We start from the raw sequence: 17,899 nt of genomic DNA, 5'->3' as shown, positions 1-17,899 counted from the left end.
ACTGGATTCCAGAGTGAGTCAGCAGTCACAGGTGACAGCGGTGGGGGTGGGTTGGGATGGCATAACTAATTTCTGCAAATTGGTCTGAGAAGCATTGCGCTAAAGCCCTGGTGGGGGTTGTAAGGATCCCTCCCACTTCTGGGGTGACATTGTGAGGACTCAGATGTAAGGGAACTTCTTGAGACCCTTTCCCCAATATCCTGAAAAGAGACACGATAATAAACAACTTTTTATGACCCTTTATATAGAAGTTTAAACCCTGCCTGTCTGTGTGCTTTTAGAATTGACACTTTTTCTTCATCCTGGGGCCCGGTTGGCTCATTTCCCCCTGTGCTTCCCTGGAATCTCATCCTTTGAGAAATACCAATGTTTTATCACTTGTCCAATTTGCCTTTTTCTCTTTGCCTTGTGTCTTTGATATGAGAGCTTTGGAGTGATTAACTCTTGTCTCAAATCCTTTGTAAATCTTTTCCCTCAAATAATCCAAGTATCTCAAAATCAGAATGACTCGTGGTAGGCCACAGAAATATACTATCAGATGAAGTTGTATCTCCCGATTCTTAATAGCCTGGCTGGTTTTTTGTTAAACTGTGAACCCGTAAGGTGAGTGGTATATAACTCCATGGTTATTGATAATTGTTTTCAATACTGGCCTTTATTTTGAATCCTATTAATTTCTTAAATCCAGTGGTAATATTCTTTTTCATTATGGTTCCTAAAATTCAAACAAAACAGTTTTAACATTCTTGCATTTTATTATAAAATACCTCTATTTAAAAATTATTTTACTAATCAAATTTGATCAATATTTTTTCAAGAGAAAAAAATATCATTTTCTAAGAGGATGTATTTCTTTACATTTAAAAATGTACTTTTTAATTTTAAAAATGTGCATTTTGCTTTGTACTATGGAGCTGATACATATATACATATATATGGATATGTGTGTATATATATGTGTGTACATATGTGTGTATATATATGTGTATGTACACATATATATATGTATATATATAAATACATATACAACTATATATATTTATAAAACGTTTCAATAAGCAGAACAGTTTTCTCTTCCTCAAAGTCTGGATTTTGAGAGTTGGTTAGGTCAAGAACTGATTGCATTTCTTGCCGAATTCATACTGTTTATATGGATGCAATCATATTGTGTATGATAAACATCACTATTCTAGAAAGGAAGTAAAACCTGAGTGATGCAACAACATGAAGGGCAAGCAGAATGAAATGGGGATTGACTGAGAAAAAGAACTTTTGCCTCAGCTTTTGGAGCTCTTGGTGTGAAAAATGGTAGCAGTGAGCTGGAGAGGTCTCCTGAAGCAGACATCAAATTTGTTGAAGTACTTCTAAACTTATTTTAGCAAAAGATCATGTGATCTATTGATGGGAGTACACAGTCGAGACTATGAATCTTATTTCCAAATTTCAGTAGGCTTCAAATTATAAAAACATAGACATTCCATAGAAGAAAAAGGACCTGGACTTGGTCATTTACTCCCCCTCCACTGGAGTCTCATAAATTTAAAGAACTTGCTCTTTGTGACTGGCTCGTTCCGTCAGCCTGATCCATGTATAGGCATGTCTGACACTGAGCTGTCCCTAATTTAGTTTTCTTTTTATTCAACAATAGATGCTTGTCTGTGCAACAGGTATGTTGTTAGGTTATGCTTACAATACAAAACAAAATATTCTAGTGTTTATGAATGAACGAAGTCATCATTTATATTTGACATTTTTATAGGGCTTTTAGCTTTTTGCTTATCAAATGTGTTCATCAGTTAATCCATGATAAATTATGATTTTCAACTTACTTTGCTTTGTATGTATTTTACTCATTGATTTCTGGAAAGAACTCTTCATGGTTTGGAACTGAATAAAATTTATAAAACTACAGAGATAAATGTTAGACGATTCTCTTATAAATTGTTTTAATGAAATTGTGAAGTATCTTTGTTTTTTTCTGTTACAAAATATACTTGTAACAGCGTTATGGTTCATAAAATCCAGCCAGATTTGAGGGTTTTTTAATTTTTGTCTTTTTGAGGTTTCTTTCTTTAGTTCTTATTACTAAAAAAATATATATATGTATATATATTTTTGCAGCTGGTTTTAGGAGAAGTTTCCGTCTTAGTAGAAAAGATAAGAAAACAAATAAGTCCATGTATGAATGCAAGAAGAGTGACCAGTACGATACAGCTGATGTGCCTACATATGAGGAAGTGACACCCTATCGGCGGCAAACTAATGAAAAATACAGACTTGTTGTCTTGGTTGGTAAGTGTGTCTTTTGTATTAATTCTGATGAAATAAGTGAGGTGGTAAGAATTTAACATCAAAGGGCCTTATGCTTGAAGATGTCAAGCCACAAATCTCATTTTGAACACCTTTTGTTTGGTCTCTAAAATGACATTTCAGTCTTTTGTACTCCTGTGACATTCGTGAGACTTAAGATGTCTATGAAGAATGGCACTGGCATTTTAGTGGGACCTCTGTAAGAGGGGATAGAAAACACATCGCAATATAGTAAAGTAAATCAGTGTAACTAAATAATGGAAACCAATATTTGTTAATGTAACACGGTGTCTTTCACATCATTTTGAGGCAGTAGCCATGGTGGAACTTCTTATGGCACTTAGGCCTTCAGTGAAATAAACTATTTCAGCAGAGCTCTGGAGTATTTAAAGCTGGAGAGTCAGTTCATGAAACTGCTTAAAGCAATTAATAAATATATGTGGTGATTTCCATAAACGTTGGCTGGTTTGACTCATAGTCACGTTCTAGCGTCTGTCTTATCCACCCTTCATAGCCACGCGTGCAGTCGTGACCTCCGTGTTACTCCACGCACCTCATTCTGGTTGCCATTTCTTTAAAAATTTGGTGACAGGTAATTAAGCTCCAGTGATCAAAACCAATGATTTGGGGGGGGTGGTGTGGATAAGAATAAAGGAGCCTGGTATCTGTTGGTAATTATTCCTTCATAAACTGAAGACGATCATGATAGGGATGAGAATAAATGGAAAAGCTAAAGAGTCACCCCTTGTATTGACACAGAGTCCTCTGAGAGGTTACAGCACATACTCTTGACGGTGGTGATGAGTGGGAAATGATGCAGTTTCTCACACCTGATGTTACTGGAAGAGATAGTCACATCATTTGCATGATTTAGAAACACTCACATACTGCAGTTTCCCTTATTAACAGTGTCCCCTTCTTCTAATCAATGGATATGAAAGCACCCCCCAAGCCCCACCTGGAGGAACATTCTACATCTGTTTTTATGTTTACTGTAGAGCCTGCAGTACCCCAGCTTCCAGTCCCTATAGAGTTGGGCTAAGGGGAATATAAGTGTTCCCCAGTTCTAAATCCTTTCGTGCCTCATGGGGGCTACTTGGACTCCCTGCTCCTTTTCTACCCCTGTGTCCCTCCCAGCACCCATCTTAGCAGCATCTCTTCCATCCCTGTTGCATCTTCTGCTCTTCAGCCAAGGTCTGCTGCTTATCTGATGAGAGATACCTTGTGATAAAAAGGCAAAGATAGCATAATTTCCTGTTTCTCCTTAAATCTGAGGACTCTCTGTAGCCAAGGAGTTAGTGTTACATCTGTGCTACTTTTGGTTTCCCTGGGGGATCAAATTGAAAGAGGAAAGCAGAATAGACTTTGATCTCTTTTTCTTTCCTGTAGGTGCTAACCTCCAGGGTGAGGAAGGAAAGATAGATGAAGATAAACTATGGGTCTGAATAGTAATGCAGGGAAGAATAAAAGTAAATCATAGTCACAAGCAACTAAAGATGCTTGATGGTTATGGAAAATAAATACTCCCTAGAATCTTCCAAAGGAAAAGAGGTTAGGGGGATGTTGGCCTCATGCATGTTAGAAGTAGCCATGCACTTTTGTTAAATGGCGCTATATACAGATGTCACAACCCTCTCTATAGTTCTTAAAGGAGGTTTCTAGTATCTTTTTGTGGATGCCTTGAATTGTTTTATGTAGATAATCTTGTTATCTGTGACCAGAGACAATTTTATTTCTTTGTTGTAGGTATTTTCATCTTTATTCATGTTGTATTCTCTCTTTACTTTAGACTCTCCAGTATGATGATGAATGGGAGTAGTGAGACCATCTTTGCTTTGTTGTCAGTCTTAGGAAGAAAGTACTCAATCTTTCACCATGAAGTATGATATTAGCTGTAGGTTTTTTTATAGATGCCCTTTACCAGGTTAAGAAAATTCCCATCTATTGTTAGTTTGCTGAGAGTATTTATCATGAATTGATGTTGAATTTTGTAAAATGGATTTTTTTCTGCATCTGTTGAGATGATTATATGGTTTTTCTTATTTGATCTGTTGAAATGGTGAACTGCATTGATTAGTTTTTGTGTGTTGAATGAGCTTTGCATGATGTATTAGCCTTTTGCACAGTACTAGGTTCAATTTGCTGGTCTGTAGTTTTCTTAAATTTGTTTTCATCTGCTTTTTGTATTAAGATAATGCCACATTTATAAAATGTGTTGGGGAGTGTTTTCTCCTCTTTACTTTTCCAGGAGAGCTTGTATAGAATTACTATTATTTTCCTTTAAAATGTTTGGTAGAATTATACAACAAACCACACCTTGGCTTGGAGCCTTTTGGGGAGGTTTTTAACTACAAATTTAATTTCTTCTTTTAAAAAGTAGGGAAGAGGACGAACGGGGAGAGGAAGAGAGCATGTGAAGAGTGCATCTTTCTCTTTATACACACACATACACACACACACACACACACACACACACACACACAACTATTCAGGGTGTTTTTCTGAATGAATTTTAGCAGTTTGTGTCTTTGAAGCGATTTGTCCATTTCACCTAAATGGCCAATTATATAAGCATAAAGTTGTTCATAATATTCCCTTAAGACCCTTTAACTTTCTGTAAGGTCTGTAGTAATGTCTCCACTTTCATTCTTATTGGTAATTTATGTCTTCACTCTTACATCCAGTATCTATTGCTGCATAACAGGTTACTACAAATTTAGTGACTTTTAAATAGTGCATACTTATTATCTGAATGTTTCTGTGGGTCAAAATTTGGAGAGTTTAGGCATGGCTTAGCTGGGTCCTCTGCTTCAGGATATCTCATAAGTCTCATAAGGCTGTGCTCAAGCCTTGCCATGAGGTAGTCTTCTCATTTGAATGCTAGACTGTTAAAGAATCTGCTTCTAAAACCATGTATGTGGTTGTTGGCAGAGTTCATAATGTGCTCTCAGTTCTTTGCCATGTGAGCCTCTGCAACATGGTAGCTTCATCAAATTGTATTAACTGAGAAGGGAATAAGGCAAAATATTCCATGTTCTATTGGTTAGAAGCAAATAACAGGTTTTGCCCACAGTCAAGGAGAGGGAATTACACAGGTGTGGAAAACAGAAGAGTGAGGATGATGTCTGGCCTTCATACAGTCTAGGTACCTTAGCTCTTTTTCTAATTTATTGATTTTTTATAAAACCACTTGTACATTAAATTTTTTTTTCTATCTTCTAAGTTTTATTGACTTGTGCTCTTTATTATTTCCTTCCTTTGCTTACTTTGGATCCATTTAATTTTCTCTTTTTCTAGTTTCATAAAGTTGAATCTTAGACTATTGACTAGAAACACTTTTTTAAAGATTTAACTATTGTTAGGCATAAATTTATGATTTCCTTCTAAGTACTTCATACTACAAATTTTAATCTGCTGTGTTTTGATAACATACCATACAGATCAGAATATTTTCTGATTTCCTTTGTGATTTCTTTGATCCATGAGTTTAGAGTGTGTTAATTTCCAAATACTTTGGGATTATCATCTTTCTGTTATTGATTTCTTGTTTAATTTCACTATGGTCAGATAGTACGCTTTCTATGATATCAATTCTTCTAAGTTTATCAGATTTTGGTGGGGAAGGGGTACCCAGGACATGGTCCATGTCATCTGGTGTTCTGTGTGCACTTAAAAAGAATGTGGATTCTGCCATTGTTGGACAGAGTGATCAATACATGTTATTTAAGTCAAGTTGGTTGATAGTATTATTCAGGTCTTTTATATCCTTACTGATTTTTTGTCTACTTGTTCTGTTAGTTGTTGGGAAAGGAGTGTTAAATTCTCTTTAATTGTAGATTTGTCTATTTCTCTTCACATCAGTCAGCTTGTACTTAAGATATTTAGAAGCTCTGTTGTCAAGTGTACACACATTTAGGAGTGTTATGTTTTCTTAATGATTTGGCCTTTTTATTATGTAATTTCTTGAAGTCTGCCTTGTATGATATGTAATAGCCACTCAAGTTGTCCTTTGCTTATTGCTTGCATAGTGTATCTTTCCCCATCCTTTTATTTTAACCCATCTGTGTGTTTATTATTAAAGTGGATTTGTTGGTTTGTTTTTTATAGATAGCATAGTCTTGGGTGTTGCTGTAGTTATCCAGTCTCATAATCTATATCTTTAATTGGTATGTTTGGACCATTTATATTTAATATAAACTATTGATATGGTTCAGTGCAGCACTGTTATTTTCATTTTAGGTCTATTTGTTTTCTGTTTATCCCTTTGTATTTTGTTTATTTCTCTGTTCCCCTTTTCTGACTTCTTTTGGGTTTTTTGACTTATTTGATTTTAATATATCTGATGACTTTTTTGCTTTATTTCTGTGTGTAATTATTCTCTAGTTACTTTTGAGGTGTTTTTTTTTTTTATCTTTGATTTTAAGCAGTTGGATTATGATGTATCTATATGTGCTTTATTTTTAGTTTAATGTGCCTGAGTTTACCAGACATCTGAAATCTATAAATTTATGACTTTGACAAAATTTTGGCCATTATTTTTTCAAAGACTTTTTTTTCTTTTTGTCCTAACCTCTTTCCCCTCTACTTCTGGGACTGTGATAGGACATGTGTTGGACCCTTTAGTATTATCTCACAGTTTCCTGATGCTGTAATTATTATTATTTTTTTTAGTGTTTCTATTTTTCAGATATGACCATTTCTTTTGATTAGTCTTCAAAATCTCTGGCTCTATCCTTATTATCACTGTTTTGCTATTTAGCCCACTGACCAAATAAATTTCTTTCAGACACTGTGATTTTTTTTTTTTTTTTCAATTGTGAAATTACCAATTCTTTTCCATAGCTTTTGCTTATCTGGTAAGAACTTTATTTTTACATTCATTTCAAGTGTGTTTACTTTAGACTCATGATGGTTACTTAAGATAGCATCTTTATTGTTTTGGATAATTCCGGCGTCAGGCTCATCTTGTGGTTGGCATCTGTAAATTGTTTTTGTTTTTGTTTTGTTTTGTTTTTGCAAATCATCATCTTTGTGCATCAAATTACTTTTGTTCTGTATCCTGGACATTTTTAACATGATTTTGTATAGACTTTGGATCTTATTATATCCCTCTGGAAAATGTTAAATTTTTTAGCAGGCTATCAGCCTGGTTAGGCTTAGTCTGTTTGCCTCAGTTCAGTTTTCAAGTCTTTGTTATGCTGCTTTGGGTCTGTTCCTTGCATGTGACACTTGTGTTAGCCAGACACTTACGCAACGGTTTAAATCTTAGTTGTGCTGCTTTGGGTTCATCTCACTCATGCACAGCTTAAGGAGGGGTAAGCCCACAACTTTTGTGGGGTCTTAGCTATTCAGTCCACTGCCCCTTGGACAGCTCTGAGATGGAGACTCATCCTCTGGACAAAGTCCAAGAACAGATGGAAAACTAAAAAGGGAAACTTTTCCCCTTGGGGTGGGGGGGGAGGGGTCACCTCTCCAGATTTGCTATCCTTCTACATTCTTCCTGCTTCTGTTTGCTTTTCAGTCTTCAGGTTGTTGCTTTTTTGTGTGCTGTCCAGGGGTTTTAATTGTGATCAGTGCAAGAGATAGCTTGTAGAATGCTTACCTCACCGGAGTGGAGCTTGAACTCTCCAAGCTGTCAACTGTCACAGAGGCAATTTGCCTCTCCTCACCGGCATGCCTTGATCAGCCTCCTCAGAATTGAGTGATACTACTCTAACTTTCAAGTCTCCTCCTCAAAGTTGTAAACGGTAAACGGTTATCGGGACAGAATACCACAGCACCATCTGGACTACCTTTTGCTAAAGTTATTCTCCTGGAAATATGTTATCACAACATTCCACTGTCCGTTCCAAGTCACAGAATGATCTAAGGTATTTTGGCTGCTGCTTTACATAAATGCTAGTTGTCTAGGTCCACAATCATTGAACTAAAATTCATCTGGCCGAAATCTTCAGTGGAGAGGTTAGTTTAATTGCATGCAGTTAAGTTGCCCTAAATCCCCTTTGCCCATTGATCTTTGGGTTCCTGGCACCTGATTCTGAATTCCGTGTGGACTCTGTCCTGTGGGCCTCATGCCTTACTTCCTGACAGACAAACTGCTTGCTCTTCTCACTGCATTTTTACATTCCCAGCAGGATCCTATAGTCCTTTTTTTTTTTTTAAAGCCCTATGATGTCACTCATGCTGCAGTGACTGTTCTTTCTCTGTCTCTTGCTTGGAATTCCTTAAGTTTCTGAGGCTTGGTTCTCAGAGGAGATGTCCCCTTTATCTCCCAACAGGAGGCTTGCCCTCAAGATAGTCCTAAACTTGAGATGCGAAATGTTGACACTTCCAAGTGGTACAGCCAGTGAAGATTCACAGTTCCTTTGCTATGTGCTTCTCCCCTGCTCACGTTTCTTCACTCTTTGGTGTTTTCCTGCCTTGAGTAAATAATTAATTGCATTACTTCAATGACAACCAAATATCCATTTTTACTACTTAGATTTCTCTACTACTAAAATCTAACTATAATGTTTCATTATCCTCTCCTGTTCCTAACTGCTTTCAAACAGTCCCAACTGAGTTTTTAAATTTTATCTTTTCTCAAGTGGGTCCTATCCTGTACAATAACAGTAACCAATATGTACTGTGTGCCAGGCATTGAGCTAAGGGCTATGCATGTATTATTTTATCCAGTCCTCACTATGACTATGAGGTAAATATTTGTATAATCCCCACAGAAGAAGAAACTGAAGCACAAAGAGGAGAAGTTACTTTGCCCAAGATCACACAGCTTCTAAGTTGTAGAGCTGATTCATACCTAAATAATTCAAGACCAAAGCCTTCTGTAATGGGAGCCTAAGGGTACAAGAGCACCCAGCTCCAGGGATCCCAAACAGACTAGATTCGGCCACTCACTAATGATGAAATCCAGAGGCAGAGAGACAAGTGGAGGTGAAACAAGAAAGGAATTTATTTCAGGGAGGCCAGCACTGGGAAGACAGTGAACTAACATCTCAAAGACTGTCTCCAAAGTGCTGAGAATACTTCTAGGTTTATGTAAGAAAAATGTGGGACACAGGTTGGTTGGGTACATGCCAGTAGACAGTAAAGATCAAGTTGATCATTATCTTGTTTTAAAGATAGGTCAAAATGGAGGTAAAATCCTCTTTCAGATCCCCACTGTCAAAGCACCATTGCATTTCTATGGAGGGAAAAGGGACAGTAGTTATTTCTTCTGTAGCTACTTCCTGATGACCAGAGGATGACCCAGGGATTTTGGAATGGAAGACTTTGACAGGGTGGGAGAATTTTGCTTCCTGAGTCTCTCCTGAAATACATAATAAGGTACCTCCATGCTGGTATGGATAGCCCAGGCTCCTGCTTGACAAATACAAAAAGTCAAACAACAACCAAAAAGAAAAAGGACACGAAGTCTAGCAGTGCTTATAGCAGGGTATATTACCGTTTGGAAAGATTTAAAGTTAGTTGGCTGCCAAAAGGATCTAGAGTCAGAGCATCTACAGCAATTATGTGTTTATTTAAATCTTTCATGGCTTCAGACACATTCTTTGAGCAATTTGGAATATATATACAACATTCTGTTTTAATAAGAGCACAGGTTCCTCCTTGGGCTGAAGTCAGAATATCAAGGGCCATCTGGTTTTGAAGGACTACTTTTTGAATTTGTGGTTTTATCATTTAGGAGGGTGACATTGTGCCGAGTTTGATTAAAGATGGCCACTGTGTGCTTGGCTAAACCTCTACTTGTAGTTCTACATCGACAAAAGTGACTTCTAGGACACATATATATGGCTAAGGGATAAAGTAATCAATAAGCCCTCTTTGCCCAATATCTAGCTTTAACAGTATCCCAATTATGAGCAATCACTGGTAAGTAGCAGACATTCTGGGAGATACGAGCATCCACAAGTGCATTGTCCAGTCCCATCATAAGGAAGGGAGTGCCTTACTTCCACAAGTCTGTAGTTAACCACAGGGAGTAGGGTATGCTCTGGCTTTTGAGGAGCTATTTTGCCATCCCAGCCACATAGAATCGGTCAGGGTAATAGTTGAGTTACACAGTTGTTGGGGAATCCATCTCATTGTCTGGCTGTTGAAATAATCATATGCCTACGGGGATCTTTTTATTATCCCCACAGAGTAAAAGCATAAAGACTATCTATACATGAGCTGTTGTGGCACTTTCCCTGAAGTTTACTTCGAGTTGTCTAGCTTAGGCAAACAACAAACATTCAAAGACAGCCAAACTAGAATCTAACATCTACAAAGGTATGTTATTGAAACACAATATTTCTCTCTAAAATCACCTCATCTACATCAAAGATAGCCAAATGAAGACTAATTTGTTTGTAAAGCAAGTCCAGTTTTAATAAAGCTGACCTAAGTATTTATATAAGCACGGCAAGAATAGTGATTGACCATTATAAGTTCTTACAAATCTACTTTGCTGGAACTTTTTGTAAGGAATTTCAGATTGAACTTTTAATAGCCTCTCAAGACCAGAAGCCAAGCCAAATACTTGCCATCGGATTTGCCTGCAGAACCCGTAGATTTGGGTGAATTCTTCTTGAGTTCCCCCAAATATCCTGAGGTTTCTGCACCTGCCAGGAAGTGACATTCTTTACTCACCTCGTAAGGCAGCCGGGAACTCTGTCAGCAAGGAGTCATGCCCGCATTCCCAAGGGGCTTTGTTGGCTTCACAAAGTCCACCTTAGTTCCTCAAAGCTGTCTGGTCATATCTAAGTCTATGCATGTCTCTGTCAAATATGACATTCCGGTCAAAGACTCGGTGTAATATAACCAATGTTTCCAGTGGTGTCTTATTACAAGGAGAACAGATTCTTCTTGAACTTATGCAAATAATTATAACTGCCATGAAAGAAAGAACACTTACTGAGAGGTTTTGAATTCTGGAGGGATCAAGTAGGGAGAAAAGATAAATGCTCCAGTTTGTTCACAAAAGAATACTTTATATTTCTACAAGTTATAGGTATCTTAAGAGAAAGTTTTCTTCAATCTGGAAGAGCAAACATTAGAGAACTGGCAATGTTTCAAGTAAGAATCAAAAAACTATAATCAATTTCCTCAATTCATTCAATCCCATGTTACTGATTTCTTTTGTTTGAATGCAGTTTTTCCATCAGTTCCAGAAATTCTTACAGTTTTAGGATGTTAAAGATACCAGAAACCTGTATTTGTCAAAAGTCTTCTCCATGAATCTCCTAAAAGATGAAATACACATTGCAAGGCCTTCAGAACAGTAACTGTAAATTCCAAAAGACTCAAAAATGGACATGGTTAAAGATCTGATCAGAGTTCATTATAACGCAGTTGGCAAGGAAATCCAGTTATTTCTGTGACAACATTTCAGTAATTAGAAATGTCAAATAATGACCTTATACCTGGGTATACTGAAACTTAGGGATTTCATATAATTTCTAAAACAGTTATAGCATTTACCCATACGATATAACCTAAGAAAGTGTATCATTTGTTTGACAGTGGTTCCCATCTGACTTAACATACCATGTTACTTAACAAGCCTAATTAGTCAAAAAGATTTTGGTTAGAATTTGAATCTTGGGAAGTTTCTTAAAAACCTCAAAGTTTTAAAGCACATACCAAAATAGGATTACAGGTCATTATAAAACAATATTGAGTTATCTGTTTAACCAAGGTGGCAATAGAAAGGTGATATAGCTATTCGCAAAACTTAGCTCCTTTAATATTGAGAATCTTTAAGTATTCAGAGACCTAAAAGGAAAAAATATAGAAACTTTGTTTTTCTGAGATTAAGAAGGAAAACAGACGCACCTGGATGGCTCAGTCAGTTAAGCGTCTGACTCTTGGTTTTTGGCTCAGGTCATGATCTCATGGTTCATGAGTTCAAGACCCACATCGGGCTGACAGCTTGGGGCCTGCTTGGGATTCTCTCTCCCTCTCTCTCTCTGCCCCTCCTTCCCTCTCCCTCCCTCCCTCCCTGCCTCCCTCCGTCCCTCCCTCTCTCTCTCTCAGAATAAATAAATAAATAAACTTAAAAAAACAACAGCTTCATTTACAATCTTTTATAAGAGCTGACTTACAAATCCAAGAAAACTTTCTTTTTAACAGATAGGCTCTTACACACTCTTACACAGGTGTACTTTTAAAACTCATTCCTGTCTTAGTCCTGACCATGCATAAAATTCTTTTCCAAAGATTCCCCTTCACAAACATCCTACAGCTTTGTTTTTCATTCAGATTTTGTCCTAAGCCTTTTCTAAATAACCATTTCCATTGTAGGACAAAATTACTTTCTTTTTCCTCAACAAAAATGTAGTTCTCATTCTTTGTACCTTTCTTATCAAAAATACATCATATTTTCCTGGCATACAGAGTTGCTGCCCTTACTTCTAACAGTCTCAATTACATTTATCAGAATTTGTAATGCTTAGAAATCTTAATTTCTAGTAAAAACTAGGTAGTAAGCAGTTGTGAACTATTACATCAGAATTCTTCAGATTGGAAACTTATGAAACATTTCATAATTTCTAGAAACATGTGTTTTTCCATAATACAATCTTGTGACTAAGCATAAAATTCTTTACTAGCAGACCCAAAATTTTTTTTAATTTTTTTTTTTTTGAGAGAGAGAGACAGAGCATGAGTGGGGGAGGGGCAGAGAGAGAGGGAGACACAGAATCCGAAGCAGGCTCCAGACTCTGAGCTGTCAGCACAGAGCCCAGCGTGGGGCTCGAACCCACAAACCGTGAGATCATGACCCAAGCCAAAGTCAGACACTCAGCCGACTGAGTCACCCAGGCGCCCCCAGACCCAAATTTCAGTTTCTCTGCAGTAAGAAACCAAAAGCTGATAAATGTATGTTTAGTATATATATATATATATCATTTAGCCTAGCGAAACTTCAAAGATTTAGGTTACCAAAGGTTCTAAAAGCTGTATACTTTTTTTTTTTAATTTAACCTACTTGCTCTTAACAATTACCCATGAAACCTTCATGAGACAGATCAAATTAACCATCATTTTAACTCCTCTTTTTGCTGACAAATTGCAACAGAGATAACATGAACTTATGTGACCTTTAGTAAACCTTGGTAGGATAAAAAGTTTATATTAAATGCTGGTAACGCTAAAGATGTGTCTATTTTCATTAAACCGACAACCTTGAATTAGCTTTAGTACCGAATATGTTGCACCCCTGACCACTAAAAGGTCAACCAGTGTGTTCCCTACTGTCAGTTTTACCTGGGGCTCCTGTGGGGAAATCTGAAGTGGGCAGTTTAAGTCCAGGGGAGCCCCCTGGACCCCTTCATGTTGACTTGGGAGGTGCTTCCATTTGAACCTCGCAAGGAGGCAGCTCAACAGCCTGGGGTGCTTTTTGCTCCTCGATACTGAGGGGGGGAGGAGCAGGAGCCAGGGGCACCGGAGGCACTGAGGATGGTGTAAGAAGAGCCAGCCGCACGAGCTGCACGGGTGATGCTGCAGAAACAGCAGGGGGAGGTAGAGGCAGATGTGTACGGGTGCCACGGGCAAGACCGAGGTGAATTTCAAGTTCGGACTAACATTCCTTGATCTCCACGTCCTTTCTCTCCCTCCTGCGTGACAGCCTTTTTCTCAGGTTGCACCATTTATTCACAATATGTCCTAATGGACTTCCTTTGGGAACAGAAGGAATATTTTCCATCTTCCTAGGCAAAAGTACAGAAAGAACACAGAAGAAACAAAACTACGACTACATGAAGCCCAGAGTACCTCTGTTAGCATTCGTGCTTACCCCAAAGTGGGGGCAGGGGCAATTCACTGACTGAACCACATGGTTTCCTAGACAAGCTCGGAGGTCCAAACCGAAACCCCCTTGGAGGCAACTGAATGTGAGGAAGGAATCCAAGAGCCATTCAGTTGTCATCTTTCCTCTGAGCTTAACATCTACATATGCTAGGTGGTGTTACAGTGAAAATTCATTTACTTCTTAGTCCTAGGTTTATAACTAAAACGAGACCAGTCAGCCAGTATTCTCCCTAGGGAGGAGCTTTGGGAGGGGATAGAGTTAGCATTCCCCATCTTGTACACATACATTACACAGAAACTCCAACAGAGATCTCCCCCAAATGCGTACCCTTGCTTCCTGTTTACCTCTGATCCATTCCTTTTTCCAATGGTACCTTCACAAATTACAGTGGCCCCTGCCACAGCCTGAGCTAATAGGTTATAAAAACCTGAAACATATGGTTCAAAAGAAGCCAACATCATGGGAGGAGTCAAATCTTTGGGGGCCCTCTACTACTAATTTGTTTATGTTTCACCAAATGCTGTTAATAAGGCAGCTGATGCCACTTCAGGAAAAGCAAGAAAGTCCTCAAAATGAAACCGGTTTTGGCAGCTGCAAATACTTTCTGTTATCCCTGCCAGGGACATCTGTCACATCCACTAGCTCAGGAAAGGGACCAGTGAGCCCTGGTGCACTGCTGTGGCCAACTGCTCTGTCCCTGGGAGTCTCAATGGGGCTGGACAAATCAGAAGTACAGCTCCTGCCTGCCTCACCAGAGCTATAGCCCTGGGGTGCAGGGGTGCGACAGCGCCTGGCTCCGGGGGGCCCGAACAGACCAGGTTCAGCTACTCCTGACAAAATCCATAGGCAGAGAGACCAGTAGTGGTGAAACCAGAAGGAAATTTATTTCAGTGAGGCCAGCAGTGGGAAGACCACGGACTTGCATCTCAAAGACCGTCTCCAAGGTGCTGAAAATACTCCTAGGTTTATATAAGGAAGATGTGAGACACAGGTCAGTGCGTACATGCAGGTGGGCAGTGAAGGTCAGGTCATGTCATCATTGTCTTGGGGCCAGTCATGCCGGGTCTTCTGGGCTGGGGGCAGTCCTTATGCCTGAGGGGGTAGTTTGGGTTCCCATCACAGGATGCTTTGCCCTTTAGGCCCTTTGTCTGAGTTAAGAGAGAAGCTGGAAAGAACTTAATTAGTTAGAAAGTACAGACTAAGGTCAAAGTGGAGGTCATTAAAATCCTCTTTTATTTCTTTCTTAACTCACTGTGGAATATTGCTTCCAATCTGTAAAATCAGGGCTGTACTGACACCATTGGCTGGATCTAAGTATCTTACTTTTCTTTTCTCTTCTTTGATTTAGGGCCCTAATCATTCATTTTGCTAGCAGATACCTCCATATTTTGTGAAAGTTTAGGCCTGAATCTACCAAAAGAGAGCACTGGTCACATAAATCCTGCTCACCTTCAGGGCCTCAAGCTGGAGATTTCTTCCTGAGGCCTCCCTGGGTCAGGTCAGCTGGCCGTGCAGGCATAGCCCCATTGTACATAGCATGACTTCTCACCTTCCCCCTCCTTAACATTTGTCAACTATTCCCAAAGTATCCTGGGCTGATTTTCCTGGCCTTTCCCCCTCAGATCCGTTCACATGCTCAGGGAAAGGCTCAGCCACCAGGGAAAGGCTCAGGGCTTGATCTTCCTGGCTGCTTGGCCTTCACATTTCAGAGACTGCCTCTCAGGAGACTTTTGATGGTACAGACAGAAGCAGTCTCAGAATACTCAGAGGGAGGAGCCCTTCCTCTCCCGTTGGCCTTCAGCCCCTTCTCCAAGGCGTCTCAAATCTTAACACCATTCCATTCATCTGGGGATTTTGTTCAGACGTAGTGTCTGACCGGTAGCCTGAGAGGCAAGGCCAGAGATTCTGCCTTTCTTTTTTTTTTTTTTTTTTTTTTTTTTTTTTAACGTTTATTTATTTTTGAGACAGAGAGAGACAGAGCATGAACAGGGGAGGGGCAGAGAGAGAGGGAGACACAGAATCTGAAACAGGCTCCAGGCTCTGAGCTGTCAGCACAGAGCCCAACGCGGGGCTCGAACTCACAGACCGTGAGATCATGACCTGAGCCGAAGTCGGACGCTCAACTGACCAAGCCACCCAGGCGCCCCGAGATTCTGCCTTTCTAGCAAGTTCCCAGATGCTGTTGCTGTTGCCGCAGGCCCAGCTTGAGTAGGCAGTAAATTTTGCTTTTTACCTTTTGCCACTGGTTATAATGCAGATGTAGTGAGGTACCCATGCTCTGCACACTGGGGGAAAGCCTTGTTGCTGTGTTTGAATCGGTTCAGTTTCCATCACCTGATTTTGTTAGCCATTGTGAACTGGTTGCAATTTATTTTGATTTTCTACTTATCACATGTCGGTTTTGTGCTTTGTCATCCATGTGTTTAGTGATGGTTTTAGTATTTTTTTAGGTTGGTTTATTTTGAGAGAGGGAGAGATCACAGGTGGAGCAGAGAGAGAGGGAGAGAGAAAATCCAAAGCAGGCTTCATGCTGCCAGATGTGGGACTCAAACCCACCAACGGTGAGATCATGACCTGAGTGGAAACCAAGAATCAGGTGCTTAACCAGACTGAGCCACCCAGGTGCCCCTGTAATGCTGGTTTTAAAACTTTTGGTTTTTATCTTAATCTGCTGTTCAGGATTTTGCACATTGATATTTTAGGTTTGGTTTGTCTGTTGTGATCAACTGATTCAGTATTATTTTTAATATTTTTATTTTTATTTTATTTTATATTTTAATATTATTTTTAATATTTTTATTATCCACTTTATTCTGAAATTCTTATAGGAAAATATAATGCTATTGGAAATTCTTTAGCTCCTAACACTTCATTTCCCTATGTTGGAGCAATTGCTGATATACTATACTTTATATCACATACTTGTACGTATGTGTACATGTATATATATGTACTTTATATCACGTACTTGTACGTATATGTATATATATGTACTTTATATCCTACCCCTACCCTTGCTGTGGCCTTCTGTGGAGCATGACATTTCACAGTGGGATCCAGTGACAGCCAGGGTCACTTTTGTAACTGTCCTTCAAAGTGTTGTTTCCTTTTACTCCCCTTTTTCTGTGTGGCCATTGCTCAGAAAATTTTCCTGCGTGTATGTATGGCACATCTGAAGTATCCGAAGTTTAGTGTTTATTGTGGGTAGCATAAATGGCCATAACCTCTAGGGAAAGACGGGCTACATTCTAATCTATTCTGCTCTTTGGTAGCCATGGGATACCTGAACATTTCAGATTTGCTGTGGGCTTCAGTTTCTTCATCTGAAAAAGGAGGATAATAAGAGCACCTACTTTCTAGGTTTGTTAGAGAGTTAAATGAAATGACATTTGCAAATACTTAGACCAATTCTTGGCACCTAGGCAGGTTTTAATAAAAAGTAGCTCTTCCATCTTGTCTAAAAACAAAATTGGTCTCAAAGATGTTATTGGCTTTATTCGGTGATTCATGGATTGGGCAACATCTCATCTAGCAGATAGAAAGGAACTCCAAAGAGCAGTACAAAATGAAAGACTTTTATAGGCAGAAGGAGGTGGGAAAAGTTTACTGGCGCAGAGTGGATTGTTTGAGGCAAGGTCACCTTCCTTTAGGGGACTGTAGGGATCTATTAGGCGGGTAGTGCTGACCAGGGTATTTCCAGATCAACTGGGTTAAGAGTCCACTCCTAGAAGAGGTCAAAACTAATTAAGTTAGGTATTATGTTTTGGTTTGGTGACATGGGCTTAGCAACAAGTGACT

The 17,899-nt window shown here is 39.0% G+C and overlaps 1 protein-coding gene across 5 annotated transcripts in view; it reads left to right on the top strand.

Annotated features, from left to right (window-relative positions):
* MPP7 (membrane palmitoylated protein 7) overlaps nt 1–17,899 on the top strand; it is a 279,215-nt gene that overhangs the window by 218,370 nt on the left and 42,946 nt on the right. For all 5 annotated transcript variants that reach the window (XM_042945204.1, XM_042945203.1, XM_042945206.1 and 2 more), the window contains exon 12: nt 2,122–2,292. In XM_042945204.1, coding sequence (XP_042801138.1) covers nt 2,122–2,292 — 171 coding nt within the window. The remainder of the gene's footprint in view (nt 1–2,121; nt 2,293–17,899) is intronic.

This window comes from Panthera leo, chromosome B4, assembly GCF_018350215.1.
Source record: "Panthera leo isolate Ple1 chromosome B4, P.leo_Ple1_pat1.1, whole genome shotgun sequence".
Classification (NCBI taxonomy): Eukaryota; Metazoa; Chordata; class Mammalia; order Carnivora; family Felidae; genus Panthera; species Panthera leo.
Note: the sequence above shows the minus strand (reverse complement) of the source record. Positions and strands in the feature narration are given on the sequence as shown.